Source organism: Oncorhynchus tshawytscha, unplaced genomic scaffold (genome assembly GCF_018296145.1).
Source record: "Oncorhynchus tshawytscha isolate Ot180627B unplaced genomic scaffold, Otsh_v2.0 Un_contig_4572_pilon_pilon, whole genome shotgun sequence".
In the NCBI taxonomy this organism is placed as follows: Eukaryota; Metazoa; Chordata; class Actinopteri; order Salmoniformes; family Salmonidae; genus Oncorhynchus; species Oncorhynchus tshawytscha.
Window position 1 is genome coordinate 300,671 of NW_024609806.1, and position 18,855 is coordinate 319,525.

An 18,855-nucleotide genomic window follows, 5' to 3' on the forward strand; every position below is an offset into this window, starting at 1 on the left:
ACGTTAAAAGGTTTAAAACGAGTGTATTAGTCAGAGGGAGAATATTACCATTTGAGTAAATACAAATAAATGACTAACAAATTGAAGCATCATTTTATTTGGTAGCAATATAAATAACAATATGACACCTGCTCATGGAACATCTCATTATAAAATCATGGACATTAATATGGATTTGGTCCCCCTTTGCTGCTATAACAGCCTTCACTCTTCTGGGAAGTCTTTCCACTAGATGTTGGGACATTGCTGCAGGGATTTACTTCCATTCAGCCACAAGAGCATGTGAGGTCAGACACTGACGTTGGGCGATTAGGCCTGGCTCACAGTCGGCATTCCAATTTATCCCAAAGGTGTTCAATGGGGTTGAGGTCAGGGCTCTGTGCAGGCCAGTCATGTTCTTCCACACCGATCTTGACAAATAATTTCTGTATGGACCTCGCTTTGTGCACAGGGGCATTGTCCTGCTGAAAGTGGAAAGGGCCTTCCCCAAACTGTTGCCACAAAGTTGGAAGCACAGACTTGTCTAGAATGCCATTGTATGCTGTAGCATTAAGATTTCCCTTCATTGGAACTAAGGGGCCCGAACCATGAAAAACAGCCCCAGACCATTATTCCTCCTCCACCAAACTATGCATTCAGGCAGGTAGCATTCTCCTGGCATCCACCAAACCCAGATTTGTCCATCTGACTGCATTGCGTTTGGTGATCTTAGGCTTGTGTGAGGCTGCTCGGCAATGGAAACCCATTTCAAGAAGCTCCCGACGTTAAGTTATTGTGCTGAAGTTGCTTCCAGAGGCAGTTTGAAACTCGGTAGTGAGTGTTGCAAACGAGGACAGGCGATTTTTACGCGCTTCAGCACTCGGCGGTAGCCAAATCCACTCATTTGAAGGGGGGCCCACATACATTTGTATATATAGTGTATAGGTTCATAAAAACCGCACAAGCAAAAACAAACAAATGTTACAAACAAATCAATTAAATTTCATGAAAACATGAACTTATTCATGTTGAATAGAGTCAAAGGAGGCAAGTTTGCTCAAAACAACAAGCATTTGACATATTCTTCCATGAATAATGTGAGTAAGTTGCTAAACAGTAACAACAAAACAATATAACATACTTGGTTCATTTCAAATTCGTTTGACTTGTATTTGAAATTCCTATTTCGGTCAACAGCTTTCCCAGCATCAGACAACTATAGACATGAATGAACTTGAGAGCAGTGGTGTAATGAAAATAGCAGACTGTTTTCAGATTTGTCAGACACACAGAAAACGGTCTATCTTGAAAAGCACAGCACTTGCTTTTTATGCAAAGATCTTTTCAACTGTTTTTTTCTTCTTCTTTTCAGCACCAGTGACAGATGTCCAACCAGCATCACGCATCCTTTTCATTGCGGCGAGCTTTAAAGTACTCCCAGGTGATTTCTGAATGGCAGGGCTCTGGATCTGAAACATTACAGACTAATACTGACCTGGACATCACAGCATTAACTACTTTTAAGTTACAGACTATATTTTAGAAGTTGCAGAGTATAGACTATACCATACAATATGGTATTTCACAACTGATTTCATAATACAGAGGGTGTACTGCCAAGTAAGTAAAGTATTTGTTGTTAATGTAAAGCTGGCTCATTCTACCTTCCTGAATATGTCCACTTTCTGATTCTGTGCTGCTGGGACACTTGACTGCAGGCGGCTCTTGAATGGATCAGTTGCAACTGCAATGCTCTGCCATTATACGAACCAGAAAGACCCAAGTTAGAAAAAGTGATATGTAAAGCAAAATTATTTCCACAATTAAATGTGCATGTGCACACCATACAGCTTGCATATAAAGTTATGATAATAAATCCTGAGTTTGAACAAATCCAATGTTTTAAGTCTATCCAAGTTCAAGCAGTGTGTTCATTAGATCTTGAAGCATTATTTACCAATAAATCATTATGTTCCGAGCTGTCAGACTTGGGGTCAAGCTCCAGGGTGCTCATCCCCCAGGGCACAGACTTCCCAGTGGAGGGAGGAGTTCTGATTCTGTAAGACTATGGAGAAAATCACTCAATCACTCACAAAGAAATAGGATGGAGAGAATCCTCTGGGGGAATGGCTCAGTCAATAAATTAAAACACAGTTAATGAATCTTAAACATAAAAAAAAAAATCTATCAACACACTCCAATACCTTAATCCGTGGTGTTGCACTAACTATATTGGTGGAGCTCCAAGATGGAGTTCTGAGAGCTTCGGTTTCCTTTGACGCATCAAACATACAGTACCATGTCAGTTCATCTAATCAATTCTACGGTGATCATACAACATACAGATAATTTATTATTGAATAGCCTAACTTATGCATTATGAATACAACACACAAAATAATCAACCAATTCCAATACCTTAATTCGTGGTGTTGCTGCAACTCTAGTCATGGAGCTCCAAGATGGAGTTTTTGGGGCTTCGTTTTCCATTTCCTTTGACACATCAACACTATCAGTTCATCTAAGGTATTATACAGTGATGATGCACATGGATGTAGTGGAGAAACATTTCAGAAAATGTTTGACCCGAACACAATCATTTTTAAGAAGTTCATGATCACTTACATGAATGTTTGGAGTCAATACAACTATTTTCTCTGAGGTTTGGGATGGGGTTACAGATGCTTTCAGAGTTTTTGTCTTTCTCTGACTGTCCTTTGCCAAACGGAACATAGGCATCTTGGCGGAGGAGTATACTTTGGGGGTTTCAGAACACCTAACTTCTTTGGACTTTGGCTCAGGCAGCTACTTTGTAAATATAAAAAATGTAAAATAACAATTTTTGTCAGACACTTTTAAACAACACAAACTGTTGTAATGCTCTGATATCTGAATATCTACCTGTTCATCCTGTGTCTCCAGTTGCCTGCTCATTTTCTTTTCTTTTTTCAGGGCTGTAATCTCTTGTAGTAAGCTTTCCTACAACCCAACATGACATCATGACTGAGTAAATAGACAACATTTGTCACTTGACACAGCTTTGTCAGCATGGGACATGACCACTTACCCTCTCGTTAATTTCTTTCTTTAGTTGTTCCTTCAAACGGTCATTCTCAATGTTCTGCTGTGACAGTGCCAATTCCTGAGGAAAAATCGGAAAAATATCCAAGAAGCAGAGGTATGACACTACTGAAATGCTCCCAGTTAATCCAATCTCATGTGTATTTCTCTACTATATTGTAGCATACCAGTGATGTTCTATTAGCGGTTGCCTCCATGTCTTTCCTCTTCTTCTCATCAAGCTCTGCATCTTTCTCCTCAACCATTTTGTCATACTGGTTCTGATACCAACAGAGAACTAAATGTTAACAAACACACATGGATAACATTTCAAACAACATGCAAGATGGCAGCGGTGTTGGTGTAATCTGTGGATATTGACCTAAAGATAACTTTACCTTGTGCTTTTCCATCAAGGCAACCATGTCTGCTATCTTGTTCTGACATTTGATTTCAGTATCTTCCTTACTCTTGACGGCATCTGTTGCTGTAAGATGTAGCTTTTGCACCTGCAGGGATCAATATGTACAGCAAGTATGTTGCCACATCTACCAGAATGTACCATATTATTAACTTCCAATAAGCACCTTTTTCTGAAGCTCTGCCTCAGATGTTGCTTTGGTTTCAAGGTCATCAAGCAAATTTTTACATTCCTCTTCATTTGATCGTTGAACATTTTCTGACTCCTCTTTCAATTTGTTTATCTGTAATGGATGAAAAACGAAGTTGCATCACAACTGAACTACAATTTTGCACTTGTCTTGTAAATGACCATTTAAAGCCATGCGGTACCTCATTTTCAAGTTCACTGGATTTTGCTGTCTCAATTGCAATTTGTTTCTTCAACGTTTTGTTCTGAGAACAAACAAGTAAATGAAAAACAGGTTATAGAAAGCTGAAGAGTTTATATTATTGTATAATTAATTTGTCATTTTATAATCAATTTTTTTTAGTCAACACAAACCTCTTTTTGGTATTCGTCCTGGACTTTAGTTTTACTCTCTAATTTTACCTTCAGGTTGGACAGCTAGAGAGAAAAAGCAAAGTGTTTGATAAGATATTAAAGACAAAATAATCCAAGTGTAGACATGACTTTGATAATCACCTTTGACTCAACTGTTTTCATTTGCTTATCTTTCTTTGAGAGCTCGGCCTGCAGATCTCCACACTATAGACATGAAGTCAAACAGAAAATAGTGAACTTTATTTACTATCACTCATCAGTGTGAATATAGAATAAAACAGACGTGCATTTAGATTTGGGCATTTACTTGGCCATTTAATATTTTTGAAAAACAGTGTTAAACTGACATCATGTTGAAAGTTCCAATACAGACATTTTATCTCAATATCAAATATTTTCTGGGTAACAATTAAGCACCTTACTGTGATTGTTTTAAAATAAAATGGTAAACAAATAAACAAAAATAACTTCTTAGCAAATAGCAATTTCTCAAGCAAGAATTTTGCTAGGACTATCTGGGAGTGGTTTGAGTAGGGAGGGGGAAACTGAAAACTATTATTGTTATTGGCAGAGAGGTTTGGCACACTCTTTCTTATTGGTCTAGTAACTAATTTACCACATGGTGATGACATCAGGCAGGCCAAAACTCCATTCCACCAAAACATGCAGAAATTTCAGGCGGTCATTTCAAACTGCTTTTACACTAAAGGGGCATTATCATAATTTTCACTATTTCACAATATTATTCCAACCTCATAGACAACCTCGTTGATTTGCTTACACTTTCTTCAAGTTTCTTCTGCAGATTCTCAGTGTCTTGGCCTTGCTCTTCAACTTTGGCATTTAAGGATTTCAATTCCTCTCTACAGGAAAAAGGTGAATGATTTTGAAAAAAAAAAAACGAATGTTGCTGCATGCAGCATTGTATAATGACTATCATTACTAAAGATTTATAAACAATTAACTCTAACTGACCGTAATTGGTGGTTTTCTTCTTGGAGTCTTTCAATTTCCTTCTTCATCTTCATCTCTTTTGCCTCACTCTCCTGAATGACAAGAATATTCCCATTACAACACAAGAATGAATTATCAGCAAACTGCTCCATTATTCTATACAGACAGCATCACATGTTCAATTCATACAGACCTTAAGTTGTGCTACCAGAATGTTTGCCTCTGAGGATTCATTCTGAATCTGCTCCAGAATAGTCTTCTTCTCAAGCTGCAGCTGATTGAAACTTGCTAATAGCTCCTTATACTTCACCCTGGAGAATAATTCACATTCAGCATTTACAGAGACATGGAGGAAAACTATCCCCCAGGTTATTGTATACTTGAACATCCAAGGACTCACTCATGCTGTACAATGTCTGTCTTTAGATTCTCTTTCTCCTTGATGGATTTTTCATCTCTTCTCATTGCAGCAGATAACTGCCCCTCAATCTCTTTTATTTTCCTCTGTGGGATACAACATTAACAATTTCTTTCCTGGACTCATCTATGTACGTACAGGTGTCAAACAAAAAATTTAAACACAAATATGCATTGCCAATATTGTGCAAGGAAAATATAATTAATAGAATGAAACCTCAGTCATATTGGCTTTTTCTTTCAAGTCGTTTTGCATGCTTTCAGCATTTCCAAGAGCCTTTTCCAGTAAAATGTTTTCAACAGACATGGTTTCCACTTTATTCTAGAAGGGTACAACATATTCCAATATTAAAAGATAATAAGATTTATGCAAACAATATCCTTCTGAATAAGTAGCGTTATAAATGTATCTACACAACAATCATCTGAACATCATCTCACCTTAACTTGGTGAATTTCAGCATGTTTCCCCTCAAGCGCTGTGGTGAGTTCTGATGTTCTGGTCTCCACAACTTTAATTGTTTCCTCTAGTGACTGTATGGATTTATTTTTGACATCCTAAAAGGTAAGAGTAAAATAATTGCTCTTTCATTAACCTCACCATGGACTAGACATGACAGTTATGAGGGAAGTGCCAATTTGAGTTCACAAAACATAGGGGACATATAATCTTTACCAATTCATTTTCAAGGATTTGTAGCTGGCTGTCTTTCTTTTCTTTCTGTTCTTTGATCTCTCCTAGAAAACAAAACTTATATTTAATCTCTGGTTGCATACAAGCTAAAAATAAATGTCAATGTTTGAAAAAATAATGCAATTGTAACACGAAAAGGTGTGTGATACACCCTTTTTTTAGCACAATCGCAAGTACGAGGCGAAGTCGAGCAATACTTTACCTAATTCAAGGTTTTTCCTGTCAAGTTCCTCTGTGACTGCCGTAAGCTTCAGTTCAAGTTCTTTTGCCCTGAGTAACAAGTTAACATTCAAAGTAATATAAGAATCTTGATCACCATTTTGGGGTTCATCAAACAGGGGACAAAATAGTAACTCTATTCATTTCCCACCTCTGTATCTCAACTGTTAATGATGTCTGAAATTCCTGGGCTGTGGCCTGAATCTGTACAAGCTTGTCTGCTTGTTGATCTTTTATTTTGTTGAGCTCTTCCAAGCTTGAGTCTTTCTTGGCAATAACCTTTGCATTCTCCTCTTTGTTGCTCTCTAATGCTGTAGCAATAGCTTTTCTACTTTCCTATAGAGATTTAAAGTAACAATGCACATTTTCCATTGTCCCATTATGTACTGTCCACAGCCACATGAAGATATATAACCACTTAGAATGTAAAATGACAAACATATGCCTCCTTGGATTATACATGATGAACTGCATAACTTGCGTTTTAAATATACTTTTTAATAGCATATTGGAGTACAAAACAACATACTAACCTCACATTCTTCATTGAGCTGTTCTGCATTTTGCAGACTTTCTAACAGAGATTCTTGTTCTTGTTTGGAACGTTGAAGGGCTTCCTGGTGTTGTTCTGTCAAAGGAAATAAGATGTTAATGTTCTTGTCGTAAAATATGATATTATACAGGAGTAAGGAAGTTTCACTTCCAGTAAAATGCATGAAATGGATTTAAAAGTTCACCAAGACCTATTCGAATGGAATTCATTTTACTGAGCGTAATGTAATTGTGTACAAGAACAAAACACCACATCTGTAATTTTAGTCCTGAATCTGCCATGGCAGGAGAGTAACAATTCCAGCCAGAATAACCAAGGTCCTCTGATATTACGACTCTCGTTCTTATCGACATCACTGTGTTTTCCGTGACATTAGAGTTTGACAAGTATTGCTTGCAGTTTGAGCAAGAAAACATAGAACTGATTTGATCCACCTGAGTGGGTTGATTCACTGTTGTGGTCATCCTGTCTGGGTTGGCGCCCCCCCCCTTGGGTTGTGCCGTGGCGGAGATCTTTGTGGGCTATACTCAGCCTTGTCTCAGGATGGTAAGTTGGTGGTTGAAGATATCCCTCTAGTGGTGTGGGGGCTGTGCTTTGGCAAAGTGGGTGGGGTTATATCCTTCCTGTTTGGCCCTGTCCGGGGGTGACCTCGGATGGGGCCACAGTGTCTCCTGACCCCTCCTGTCTCAGCCTCCAGTATTTATGCTGCAGTAGTTTTTGTGTCGGGGGGCTGGGGTCAGTTTGTTATATCTGGAGTACTTCTCCTGTCCTATTCGGTGTCCTGTGTGAATCTAAGTGTGCGTTCTCTAATTCTCTCCTTCTTTCTTTCTCTCTCTCGGAGGACCTGAGCCCTAGGACCTGAGCTCCAGGACTACCTGACATGATGACTCCTTGCTGTCCCCAGTCCACCTGGCCATGCTGCTGTTCCAGTTTCAACTGACCTGAGCCCTAGGACCATGCCCCAGGACTACCTGACATGATGACTCCTTGCTGTCCCCAGTCCACCTGGCCATGCTGCTGCTCCAGTTTCAACTTCCACCTGACTGTGCTGCTGCTCCAGTTTTAACTGTTCTGCCTTATTATTATTCGACCATGCTGGTCATTTATGAACATTTGAACATCTTGGCCATGTTCTGTTATAATCTCCACCCAGCACAGCCAGAAGAGGACTGGCCACCCCACATAGCCTGGTTCCTCTCTAGGTTTCTTCCTAGGTTTTGGCCTTTCTAGGGAGTTTTTCCTAGCCACCGTGCTTCTACACCTGCATTGCTTGCTGTTTGGGGTTTTAGGCTGGGTTTCTGTACAGCACTTTGAGATATCAGCTGATGTACGAAGGGCTATATAAATAAATTTGATTTGATTTGATCAATTGAAGCTTAAAACAAAGTGCTGCACATACACTACATTACCAAAAGTATGTGGACACCTGCACGTCAAACACCACATTCCAAAATCATGGGCATTAATATGTAGCTGATCCCACCCTTTGCTGCTATAAAAGCCTCCACTTTTCTGGGAAGGCTTTCTACTAGTGGTTGGAACATTGCTGCAGGGACTTGCTTCCATTCAGCCACAAGAGTAAGTGAGGTTGGGCACTGATGTTGGGCAATTAGGCCTGGCTCGCATTCGGCGTTCCAATGCATCCCAAAGTTGCTCGATGGGGTTGAAGTCAAGGCTCTGTGCAGGCCAGTCAAGTTCTTTCACACCGATCTCAACAAACCATTTCTGTATGGATCTCGCTATGTGAACGGGGACGGGGGGAAATGTGCCCACATACTTTTGTATACAGTGTATATTTCATATAACTGCCTTTATCAACTTTCAAAGTGAATACTTTTGTTTATACCTTTTGTGCCAGTGAACTGAAGTTGAACATTGTCAAATGCATCAGTTTAATTAAGCCTAAATACGCAATAAAAAAGTATTGCAGTTATAGGCTTATTAAAAGGGGCAATCTGCATTTGCTACATCCATTTTGAGATTTGTGAATTATTGATATGTAGCCATTGATTCTTGAAGAATATAATTTATAAATGCCTCATGAGCTTAGTTCTACTGTCGTACCACATCAAAAACAAAAATATAAGCTTGTTTTACTCTGTTTGTAAAGAATGTAAATGTAAACAAACACTACATAGCCTAAAAACATGATTACAACTATAATGTTGATATCATGGATGCCCAGAATTAGCATCCATTGTTCTGTCTATGAATTTGAGAGTGGTTACACTTCTTCAACCCCATCCCTAAGCTTTTTTACCAAAACAGGGGCAGGAGAAGGCATTGTTAGTGTTTCAACTGCTGACTGTCTCTTTAAAGAAACCCTGGCTGTTGATGTAGTAGGCAGTAGATCAATAGAACACAAAGCATCCCCGATCCACTGAGGTTAACTTTGTTGGACATGGCAAGTTCACTTTCTCATCCATAAACGCATCTCAAGTGCAAATAGGTCTACTGTTCAGCAACTCATATCAGCAGGATGCGGGGCATTTTTATTTGGAGGAACTTTTACCGTGGATCTCTAAAATAATGATTTTGATCACACTTCCTCAATTTAAATATTATGAGGGCACCTACAAATGTTGGCAGCCAAGCACAAGTTATCAATGTAGCCTACTATCTTGACATGACCTTGATTATAGGAGGCTGTTTGGAAAAACATCCTACGCAAATCATCCTCTGGAATAATGCACAAGCTGGGGTAATTACATAATCAACGTCTCTAGTAATACTAGTCCTGTCCAAATAGGGCTTAAGACCTAGGCCTAATCAATGAACAAAAAGTGCCCATCTTACGTGCTGCCTGTTGTAACCGTTTGCAACTCTCTCGGGTTTCATGGAGGTTGAGCAGGATTGCCTGAAGTTCTTTTTCTTTGTCCTTCATTTTCATCTGAAGTATCACAACCTGTAAGATACATTTTCAGTTTCCATAGTCTACATACACAACGCCAAATACTGTTCATATTGTTTGTGACAACAATAGGTTACCCGAAAATGTGTTTTAAAAACCACTCAGAGAAGGTGTCCATTACTCTACTCATGTTCAGTCAGACCAACCTCTTCTTCTTTCATACGGAATTCTTTCTCAAACTTCTCTTTTAAAACGGCAAATTCTTCCAAATCCTCTTTAACTGTAAAATATTCACATCATTGGAGTTATTGTTCTCTTTTTATATACTGTGTAAAGTGCCGATTGTTATGTTCACAACAACACAATACAAGTGCATTGATGATAATATATTTCAAGTATATATACCTTTCAGCATTTCAAGGCGGTCAGTTTCTGCTTGAATACGTAGGCTTTCAAAGGCAGCATTCATCCTCTATAACAATTAATAAAAATGTTTTAACAAATATTCTTCTTCACTAGCATCATATAACTGACACCATACATGCTGTATTAATGAAGATAACAAATCAATTATGTTATTTTAATCAAAAGAACAGAAAATTATAATATTCACCTGAATAGTTTCACTGTTTTCCATGAACAAGTGATGGGTTTCCTCTCTTTCAGATTCAACTAAGAGAACATAGGTTGGTTTGAGGACAACGTAGACCACAAAATGTCATCATTTCGCATTCAGGCAACTAGCATGTACACTTAGGCTGAGTAGTCGGCATGTTTTACTCACATAGATGGATTTTCTCAGCTGATCTTTCAAACGTATCCTTTAGTATATTACATAGGTTCCGTGTTGCATTGTTTCTGTTGGAAAAATAAACATTACAGAAAAAAACAGAATGATGATACAATCTATAGTGACAGTATCATGTTATAATCAAATACATACTTGTTCTGCAGATCATCATTCTCACTGATCTGATCCTCTAGTTTTATGCTGAGGCTTTCATTTCCGAACTAAAACATAAAGAAAAGGAAAAATAGAATATATAATAATAATACTTTTTTTTAAAGGACTTGAGCATTTTTACTCTGTCTTTTCAATATAGGCCTATACCTGTACATTTACTGGTACATACCTGCAATTCCTGAATGGCTTTACGTTGGGTTTCAATTGTTCTTTTGTTTTCTTGCAGCTTCCTGTCTTTTTGCACAGCCTCTGAGTCCACTTTGACTTTCCAATACTTTACTTTCTGAACTTCTTCAAACAATTTTGAATACAGCTGACTGGGTTTGCAATTGGTCTAAGAAGATTTAGAAAACACATGTCAGAACTCTACAGCATAATCTATGCATAATCACATCAGCGGAGGCTGGTGGGATGAGCTATAGGAGGACAGGCTCATTGTAATGGCTGGAATGGAATCAATGGAACGGCGTCAAACATGTGGTTTCCATATGTTTGATACGTTCCATTTATTCCATTCCAGTCTTTACAATGAGCCCGTCCTCCTATAGCTATTTCCTCCAGTCTCCTCTGAATCACAGCCTATTATGTAAAACTAATGCTCCTGAGAATTGAGATAAAGGCTAATTTGCTCACATGCGACTAATCTCGGTTAACCCAGAACTAAAGTCTTGCGTAATTGATCAGATGCTCGATTAAGTTCTGGGTAAAGAAGTGTTGAGAGAACGAGGAGCTCTACCCTCTCTCTTTGCAAGTTACGGGTAAGTCTATGGGCCAAATGTCCCCTCCCCTTCCGAAATTCGACACACCACACCAAATCTTTCCAAATAACCGGTGACAAAAAACCCAAGGACCAGAAATAATGCTGCTCACCATCTCCGGCATCCCGTTGTATCATGACAGACCTACGGTACCATTTATGTTTCAGTAGTCTGTCCACCAGAGATCAACACAACTAATATTGGCTTGCTGGTGAGTTGTACAATGTGTTATCTATCTAGGCCAGTGGTACGCAAACTCTTTCAGAAGGTACCCCATATCTTTAGCCAGAATTTCTGGTGATCCCATCCCTCCCCAAATCTGATGACACAACCTTAAAATCAGTCAATTTCAATGTTTACATCAACAAACAACCTTAAATTCATTAAATGTTCATATTTCTTATCAATGTATCTTTCCCAAAAACGTTTGTATGTTGTCCCATACAATAATTTGTACTCGTTTTTTGTTCCTCCCAAAATTATTATTATTATTTTAATTGGGGGGACCCTACTCCAATTCCCCCATGACTCTGACTTCGAATACCTCTGATCTAGGCTTTTAGTGCATTCAGAAAGTATTCAGACCCCTTGGCTTTTTCCACATTTTGTTACCTTACAGCCTTATTCTAAAATGTATTTTTATTCTTATTCCCTCATCTATCTACACACGATACCCCATAATGACAAAGCAAAAACAGGTTTGTAGAAATGTTTGCAAATGTATTAAAAATACAAATCTGTACATGAGTATTCAGACCCTTTACTTTGTTGAAGCATCTTTGGCAACGATTACTGCTTAGAGTCTTCGTGGGTATGACTCTACAAGCTTGGCACACCTGTATTTGGGGAGTTTCTCCAATTCTTCTCTGCAGATAATCTCAAGATCGGTCAGGTTGGATGGGGAGCGTCGCTGCACAGGTATTTTCAGGTCTCTCCAGAAATGTTCGAATGGGTTCAAGTCCGAGCTCTGGCTGGGCCACTCAAGGACATTCAGAGACTTGTCCCAAAGCCACTCCTGAGTTGTCTTGGCCGTGTGTTTAGGGTTATTGTCCTGTTGGAAGGTGAACCTTCGCCCCAGTCTGAGGTCCTGAGCGCTCTGGAGCAGGTTTTCATCATGGATCTCTCTGTACATTGCTCTGTTCATCTTTCCCTTGATCCTGACTAGTCTCCCAGTCCCTGCCCCTGAAAAACATCGCCACAGCATGATGCTGCAACCACCATGCTTCACCGTAGGGATGGTGCCAGGTTCCCTCCAGACGTGACGCTTGGCATTGAGGCCAAAAAAATTAAATCTTGGCTTCATCAGACCAGATAATCTTGTTTCTCAAGGTCTGAAAGTTCTTCAGGCGCATTTTGGAAAACTCCAAGTGGGCCATCATGTGCCTTTTACTGAGGAGTGGCTTCCGTCTGGCCACTCTACCATAAAGGCCTGATCGGTGGAGTGCTGCAGAGATGGTTGTCCTTCTGGAAGGTTCTCCTATCAACACAGAGGAACTCTAGAGCTCTGTCAGAGTGACCATCGGGTTCTTGGTCACCTCCCTGATCAATGCCCTTCTCCCCCGATTGCTCAGTTTGGTCGGGCGCCCAGCTCTGGGAAGAGTCTTGGTTGTTCCAAATGTCTTCCATTTAAGAAAGATGGAGGCCACTGTGTTCTTGGGGACCTTCAATGCTGCAGAAATGTTTTGGTCCCTTCCCCAGATCTGTGTCTCGACACAATCCTGTCTCGGAGCTCTATGGACAATTCCTTTGACCTCATGGTATGGTTTTTGTTCTGACATGCACTGTCAACTGTGAGACCTTATATAGACAGGTGTGTGCCTTTCCAAATCATGTCCAATCAATTGAATTTACCACATCTGGAGTCCAATCAAGTTGTAGAAACATCTCAAGGATGATCAATGTAAACAGGATGCACCTGATCTCAATTTCGAGTCTCATAGCAAAGGGTCTGAATACTTATGTAAATAAGGTATTCCAGTTTTTAATTCTTAATAAATTTGCAAAAAAATCTAAAAACCTGTTTTCGCTTTGTTATTATGCGTTATTGTGTGGCGATTGATGAGGAAAACATTATTTAATACATTTTAGAAAAGGCTGTAACGTAAAATGTGGAAAAGGGGAAGGGGTCTGAATGCTTTCCGAATGCACTGTATATTGTGTAGAGGTCGACCGATTAATCGGAATGGCCGATTAATTAGGGCCAATTTCAAGTTTTCATAACAATCGGAAATTTGTCATTTTGGACGCCGATTTGGCAGATTTTTTTTTTACACCTTTATTCAATCTTTATTTAACTAGGCAAGTCAGTTAAGAACACATTCTTATTTTCAATGACGGCCTAGGAACGATGGGTTAACTGTCTTGTTCAGGGGCAGAACGACAGATTTTTACCTTGTCAGCTCAGGGATTCAATCTTGCGACCTTACGGTTAACTAGTCCAACGCTCTAACCACCTGCCTCACGAGGAGCCCGACTGTTACGCGAATGCAGTAAGAAGCCAAGGTAAGTTGATAGCTAGCATTAAACTTTATCAATCATAATCACTAGTTATAACTACACATGGTTGATGATATTACTAGTTCATCTAGCATATCCTGCGTTGCATATAATCGATACAGTGCACATTCGCGAAAAAGGACTGTCATTGCTCCAACGTGTACCTAACCATAAACACCAATGCCTTTCTTAAAATCAATACACAGAAGTATATATTTTTAAACCTCCATATTTAGCTAAAATAAATCCAGGTTAGCAGGCAATATTAACAAGGTGAAATTGTGTCACTTCTCTTGCGTTCATTGCACGCAGAGTCAGGGTATATGCAACAGTTTGGGCTGCCTGGCTCATTGCGAACTAATTTGCCAGAATTTTACGTAATTATGACATAATATTGAAGGTTGTGCAATGTAACAGGAATATTTAGACTGATGGATACCACCCGTTAGATAAAATACGGAACGGTTCCATATTTCACTGAAAGAATAAACATCTTGTTTTCGAGATGATAGTGTAACGGCAGATTTCCTCTTCTTCTGAAGAGGAGTAAGGATCAGACCAAGATGCAGCGTGGTAGGTGTCCCTAACTTTAATCAAAGAAAGTGTGAAGAAACGAAACCCGAAACGGTACCGTGTGGCGACAAACACTGACACGGAAACAAACACCCACAAACCAACAGTGAAACCCAGGCTACCTAAGTATGATTCTCAATCAGAGACAACTAACGACACCTGCCTCTGATTGAGAACCATACTAGGCCGAAACAGAAACCAAACATAGAAAAACAAACATAGACTGCCCACCCCAACTCACGCCCTGATCATACTAAATAAAGACAAAACAAAGGAAATAAAGGTCAGAACGTAACAGATAGTTTCCAGATTTGACCATATTAATGACCTACGGCTCGTATTTCTGTGTGTTATTATATTATAATTAAGTCTATGATTTGATAGAGCAGTCTGACTGAGCAATGGTAGGCACCAACAGGCTCATAAGCATTCATTCAAACAGCACTTTTGTGCATTTTTCCAGCAGCTCTGCTGTTTATGACTTCAAGCCTATCAACTCCCGAGATTAGGCTGGTGTAACGATGTGATGTGAAATGGTTAGCGGGGTGCGCACTAATAGAGTTTCAAACGTCACTCGCTCTGAGACTTGGGAGTAGTTGTTCCCCTTGCTCTGCATGAGTAACGCTGCTTCGAGGGTGGCTTTTGTCGTGGTGTTCCTGGTTTGAGCCCAGGTAGGAGCGAGGAGAGGTACGGAAGCTATACTGTTACACTGGCAATTCTAAAGTGCCTATAAGAACATTTTGTATATGAAATACAAAATGGTATAGAGAAATAGTCCTATAATTCCTATAATAACTACAACCTAAAACTTCTTACCTGGGAATATTGAAGACTCATGTTAAAAGGAACAACCAGCTTTCATATGTTCTCATGTTCTGAGCAAGGAACTTAAACGTTAGCTTTCGTACATGGCACATATTGCACTTTTACTTTCTTCTCCAACACTTTGTTTTTGCATTATTTAAACCAAATTTAACATGTTTCATTATTTATTTGAGGCTAAATTGATATTATTGATGTATTATATTAAGTTTTAAAAAGTGTTCATTCAGTATTGTTGTAATTGTCATTATTACAAATACATTTTAAAAATCGGCCTATTAATCTGTATCGGCTTTTTTGGTCCTCCCAATAATCGGTATCGGCGTTGAAAAATCATACTCGGTCAACCTCTAATATTGTGGCGTGCTAAAGTTGATGTGACCATTGCGGCTTTTCAGAAATTAATGTTTGGAACATCCCAAGTTGTTTTCTAAAGACCCACTCTTGTTGATACTTATTGGTGTAATATAAACAGGTGAATGTATAGGGAAGCTTCAGGAATCAAGGGGCTTGGCAAAGCAAACATCCCCCTCTGCTCTCTATAGCAGTTTTATTCCCCCACGTCCCACCAGCTCCAAGTCACATCACATACTATTATGTTTTCATCTGTGTTCACACCAAACTAAGTTTACTTACTTCTTCATTTTCCATTGGTGGCACAACTTTCATCTTGAATACATCTTTTGTGGGAGAGAAAATCTATGAGAAAATAATTCTAACTCGAGATGCATGTGCAACTCATGATTCAGAATATATACATTTTGCACAAAACTGTAGGGACCGGTTTAGCCTATCCATATTTCCTTGACTAAAAAACACCTTCAATGGAGTATCTGGGTTTGACAAACCAGCCCTAAATGTTTAAAAAAAAGTGATTTCTAAAATTAAAGTTCCATATGAATTTGTACAAGTATAATGCATATGGTAATAAAATACCTGATCTGGTGGGTTTTGTTGGCACAACCATATTCATAGAGGGAAACGGTATGTTTGATTCTTTGTCCAAACATTTATTATAACCCTAAGAATTGAAGTAGCACATCAGTGTAAAGTCATTCATATTGACAAAATACCAAACAATTTTAATTCAAACAAAACATAAAGCTGAGGTACCTGCTGCAAAGTTTGCACGAAACATCCCCCATCCTCCACTATTTCTTGTGGTTTGACGGTAGAAACCTGTCCTGGGATTGGGTTGACTCTAGGAGGCACCAACAGTTTGAAGTTGAATCCTCTCTCCATCCTGAAAACGAAATGGTAACGTTATTAATGTTAGCTAGCTATAGTAGCTAATTGACAACAATACGCTATTGACATTTAGTAAAGTAGCAAGCAAGGGGCTTTGGCAATTTTTTATTCATAAAACCTTAGTTAGCAAACTGAAATTTCGTCAAAACAGCAAACATCTAGCTAATTTTAGCTAGCTAACGTTACTGTCGCTAATGTCAGCTATGCTGGCTGACGTTAGCTAACGTTAACTAGCTAACGTTACTAGAAAAATACATGTTGCGGTCGGAGACTGGCCACATTTACAAGAAAACGAAATATATTTCCCTAATATATTACGCGAATTAATATCTAGCTAATTGTGAATTATTTGCTTACGTTAGCTAATAGCACGGTACCTGGAGGTGAAAAAGACAGCCAACGGTTTTTGAGTTGAAATTCAACGGCTGAGTTCAGCTGGAGGCACGCGCAGATCTCATTTAAAGGGGCGCGTGGAAGGCGATGATTTCGTCACTTTCCAAACCTAAAACACAAACGACGTCTAAACTTTATTCCATCCTAAACGACATTTTTAAATATCTAAAATATCTATATTTTTTTGTGAGCGTGTGAGGAATGTAGGTATCAAATGGATACATTTGAAGAAATAGAAAGTTGCATTATACCAGTAATTTATATGTATTTTATGGAAACATTGTAGACTAAGTTAGCCAATTAATTCAAGCAGTTATTTTATACTTTGGCCACAGTAAATAACTGATCCAAAATAAATGACAGTATGTGTTCAGTTGTTTTATTTGTTTGTCATTGCATTTTCTTCATCTTGAATATACAAACATTAAGAACATCAGCTCTTTCCATCACAGACGGACCAGGTGTGATGTTATTTGTTAAATCCCCTTCAATCAGTGTAGATGAAGGGGAGGAGACAGGTTAAATAATGATTTTCATGCCTTGAGACAATTCAGAGGTTGAATGGGCAAGACAAAAACATGTAAGTGCCTTCCTTTGAACGGGTATGGGGTGGTAGGTGTCAGGTGCACCGGTTTGTGGCAAGAACTGTAACGCTGCTGGGTTTTTCACAATCAACAGTTTCCTGTGTGAATCAAGAATATTCCACCACCCAAAGGACATCCAGCCAACTTGATACAGCTGTTTGAAGCATTAGAGTCAACATGGGCCAACATCCCTGTGGAACGCTTTGGACACCTTGTAGAGTCCATACCCCGACAAATTAAGGATGTTCTGATATGTTTGGTATACTCAGTGTGTCTTTAATTACATCATAATATCTCTCCTGGCTAATGAACACAATATCCCATTTCTGTTTTCTTTTATGTGTCAAGACCACATGATGGTCATCATCAATGTATGAAACACATGATTAAAAGTATCTTTATGTGCTTATTTGCTGACGTCAAAGTGCCTCCCTCCACGTCCCTTGAGCATGTGAAAATGATGATGATGACCAAAGATTGTCTGTTCCATAGAATTTGGGATTAGAACAATTTACTAGGATCTCGAGGTAAAACTGTCCAGTAGACAAATGTGTAGTGGCTGTGTGCGATCGTTGCTATGAGAACCATTTTGATGAGTGGCTGTGTGTGATCGTTGCTATGAGAACCATTTTGATGAGTGGCTGTGTGTGATCGTTGCTATGAGAACCATTTTGATGAGTGGCTGTGTGTGATCGTTGCTATGAGAACCATTTTGATGAGTGGCTGTGTGCGATCGTTGCTATGAGAACCATTTTGATGAGTGGCTGTGTGTGATCGTTGCTATGAGAACCATTTTGATGAGTGGCTGTGTGTGATCGTTGCTATGAGAACCATTTTGATGAGTGGCTGTGTGTGATCGTTGCTATGAGAACCATTTTGATGAGTGGCAATGCTTTTTTGAAGAAATGTTTGAACCCTGGTAAATTTGACACTAATGTATCTGTTTGCTTTGATTATCACTGTTTGTTTATTCAAACAAAAATACTATTTATTGCTTAGAAAGTTATGCCACTGCAGTAATGTATTTTTGTTTGCAGTTTGTGTTTGGACCCCCATGTTTGCACCTCCATGGGTCCAAGCAGTATTGGACCTGGCCTCTATTGAGGTTAGTCTTTCATTTATGTATTCATATTTCTAAAATATTGTTGTTTATGTTTACATGTAGTGGCTAACTTTCTCTTTCTTTCATGCTATAGTTTTGTTTTTCACTGTGTGTATAAGTGTGTGTTTGACAGACATCTAAGAGAGATTCAAATATGTTTCATTCACTTCCTTCTTGTAGAGTTCTTGGTAATGACCACAGGGTGGGAGTGTGTGACAGAAAAC

General features: G+C 39.0%; 1 protein-coding gene across 4 annotated transcripts; it reads right to left on the minus strand.

Moving 5' to 3' along the window:
• Window positions 1-81: 81 nt before the first annotated feature.
• sycp1 (synaptonemal complex protein 1) lies at window positions 82-17,039 on the minus strand. Of its 4 annotated transcripts, none has more exons than XM_042318483.1 (35): window positions 16,930-17,039; window positions 16,418-16,547; window positions 16,241-16,325; window positions 15,941-15,984; window positions 10,825-10,989; window positions 10,635-10,702; window positions 10,476-10,549; window positions 10,305-10,363; window positions 10,097-10,163; window positions 9,898-9,971; window positions 9,637-9,745; window positions 6,821-6,915; window positions 6,439-6,623; window positions 6,271-6,338; window positions 6,051-6,112; window positions 5,816-5,932; window positions 5,592-5,696; window positions 5,358-5,461; window positions 5,151-5,268; window positions 4,979-5,049; window positions 4,785-4,866; window positions 4,145-4,207; window positions 4,004-4,066; window positions 3,832-3,894; window positions 3,627-3,743; window positions 3,438-3,548; window positions 3,228-3,320; window positions 3,047-3,121; window positions 2,881-2,958; window positions 2,605-2,784; window positions 2,398-2,472; window positions 2,184-2,252; window positions 1,937-2,044; window positions 1,644-1,733; window positions 82-1,448 (listed from the first exon to the last, which is right to left on the minus strand). In XM_042318483.1, exons 2-35 carry the CDS (start codon window positions 16,544-16,546, stop codon window positions 1,308-1,310), a joined length of 3,207 nt encoding a protein of 1,068 aa, XP_042174417.1. In that variant the 5' UTR covers window position 16,547; window positions 16,930-17,039; the 3' UTR covers window positions 82-1,307. The 4 variants fall into 4 exon arrangements, with proteins under 4 accessions (XP_042174417.1, XP_042174418.1, XP_042174416.1 ...); XM_042318484.1 differs by having other exon boundaries at window positions 4,157-4,207; window positions 16,910-17,006; XM_042318482.1 differs by having other exon boundaries at window positions 16,910-17,006.
• Between the last annotated feature and the right edge of the window lie 1,816 nt (window positions 17,040-18,855).